Here is a 2,283-nt window from a genome sequence, read left to right as displayed (position 1 = left end):
TCGATCAGTGAGCTTATTGATATAGCTTATTAGTTGCTTTTCATGGTGGGTGCTGAGAACTCGCTGCTGCTCATATTGGCGGTCCCTTGGGCCCTGTACCCCGCGGTGGCGCCTTGATAATGTTGACCGGTCAACACCAAACTCTTTCGCAATCTTAGTATAATTAATTGAATCGCCTGGCTTTAAGGAATTGATTGCTTCTATCGCTGCTTCAATTGAAGACATACTGGCTGAGATATAAGCAGTTGAAATTTGTCGAAAAAATAGTCGGTGAGGAGAAATCGGGCGGCAGGTGATATCGGGCGTCAGGTGATCACCCACTGTACTCAGCTTCCACTTTCGGAATACTGTCTTGCATCCTCTTTTCCAAGGACTTTCGAAACGTCAAATGCAGCGTATCCATCACAGCCTCGTCAGGAGGCTTCGAAGAAGGCTCTACCCGTACAACATGTCCCATGGTTCGCATGCTCCGGGCGCCGGCACAAGTATTGTCAAGCAGCGGAGCAGGAGCAGGCGGCGATTGCTGGGACAGTGCGACCAACTCTGGGATGGTATCCCACGCCTCGCTCGTCTCGCCACGCCAGAGACTCCAAATCGTATGGGCAAATGCCAGGAAGACGTGGGTGAGCAGCAAGATGATGGCGACGTAGTCAAACCAGTTCTGAGGCGTCATGGCGTAGCCAAAAACCATGCCCGCATCGTCATCTCCGTCCAGTTTCGGCCTCCTAAGACCGGTGGTCTCGAAAAGATTTTGGCAGGTTTGCCATTTCGAACCAAGGTCCGCGCTTGTTCTGCCGATGTTATGTTCCCCAATCTCTGTTTTTCCATGCTGGTAACAGACTCCAGGTGTTGCGTTGGCGGTGGGCGCCGACTCGCGACAGGCCGTCTGTGAAGAATAATGATATGGCCAATTCCACGGTGATCAGGTCAAGGTCCATGTCAAATACATTTTTACTGGTATTTCCTGGAAAGGGGTAGATCCCCAAAATCCTGTCGAGAAGCGCAGGGTACGACTGGGTGTATTCAGGGTAGTAGTCAATGGGATTTGCTCCTGTTGTATGGAGCAACGAGGGATCGGATACCCTGGGTGACAACAGGTCGAACCAGAGGTTGAATCTGAATGTGCGTCCACAAAGCTGGGTCTTGCGGGTGGAAGCCAGTCAGGCTGGTTTCTAAGTAGCTAGCACCTTCGAGCTTGATGTACAACGTTGCGTGACCGGTCGTTGAGGAAGCCGTGCCCCAGAATGCCGTTCGGACCTGCCTCAATGACGGAGGTGGCATTTGCCCATCGAGCATCCACAGTGCAAGTCAATGGGGCTATGTTCTTCCCTTCCCCATTTATCTGCTTCAGTAGCAGGAGACCAAGAGAGCTAGCATCACCTGCAGTTATATCTAGTGGAATTGTGAGAAGCGACGGAGCATGGGACACGAGAGTGACTCCGCGGCCACTTGTTGCGGCCAAGTCCCCGGCAGAGAGGTAATCTCGGACACCGTTCGTGACGTCTGAGACAATCTCACTCTCACCTCCGCCGCGGTATGGTGCGAACTGATCTAGCTTTGGAAACGCCAGGCGCAGGGGGCCATCCTCAAGAGACAGGGGCTGGTGTTCGAGGCAAGCCACTCGCACCGCGGGGACCTGGTCCTTGAGCTCGAACTTCTTATTCTCTGCCAGGTCAAGAGACAGTTGATAGGGCGGTTCGTTTGGATTGAAATCTTTCAGATAACTTAACGCGTTTCTGTGGAAGGTGACGAAGGCGTCTTGCATGTTGGCGGATGGGCCATCGGCTGTGTAGGTCCAGGTGTCGGTGACTCGGCGGACGTCCGCTGCGACGTACACAGCCTTGCGGATACTAAAGTCACTGGATTAGTGGCAGCTCCACTAACGATCTCAACATTCCCGTTCAGAAGTGGGCTGGGGTGCTTTTGCGCATACCTCCGGTCATGGAGTTGGATCTCGTGCGGGGCGTTGGCAATGTTCCACCACCTGGAGAGGTATGTATATAGAGACAGGTATCCTCCGGACGGGCACTTGGGATCTTCAAGCCGGGACATATCGATCGAGCAATTATAGTCTTCAAGATATTCTGCGTCCAGATACGTGGGCCACAGCTCCGACTCACTTCCTGCTGCTCTGTTAGTGGCCAAAGTTTGTACTCTGAAAAGCAAAGAATATTATGCCCAGATTACTGACCATTCAGCCAGAATATCCCACCACCGATTGGCCACTCTAGTTTCCTCGGTATCATGAGAACTGCCGTCGCAGGACCTGCCAGCGTAGCTAGA

The 2,283-nt window shown here is 52.8% G+C and overlaps 1 protein-coding gene across 1 annotated transcript; it reads right to left on the bottom strand.

The window, feature by feature from the left end:
• Window positions 1-313: 313 nt before the first annotated feature.
• Window positions 314-2,052, bottom strand: BDW70DRAFT_164793 (uncharacterized protein; the record flags this gene model as incomplete). Its single annotated transcript, XM_073741555.1, has 4 exons — window positions 314-886; window positions 948-1,142; window positions 1,205-1,850; window positions 1,934-2,052. The coding sequence occupies 4 exons, from the start codon at window positions 2,050-2,052 to the stop codon at window positions 314-316; spliced, it is 1,533 nt and encodes a 510-aa protein (XP_073590938.1).
• Window positions 2,053-2,283: the final 231 nt, after the last annotated feature.

This window comes from Aspergillus foveolatus, assembly GCF_047715535.1.
Source record: "Aspergillus foveolatus strain CBS 279.81 unplaced genomic scaffold BDW70scaffold_139, whole genome shotgun sequence".
Taxonomy (NCBI): Eukaryota; Fungi; Ascomycota; class Eurotiomycetes; order Eurotiales; family Aspergillaceae; genus Aspergillus; species Aspergillus foveolatus.
Note: the sequence above shows the minus strand (reverse complement) of the source record. Positions and strands in the feature narration are given on the sequence as shown.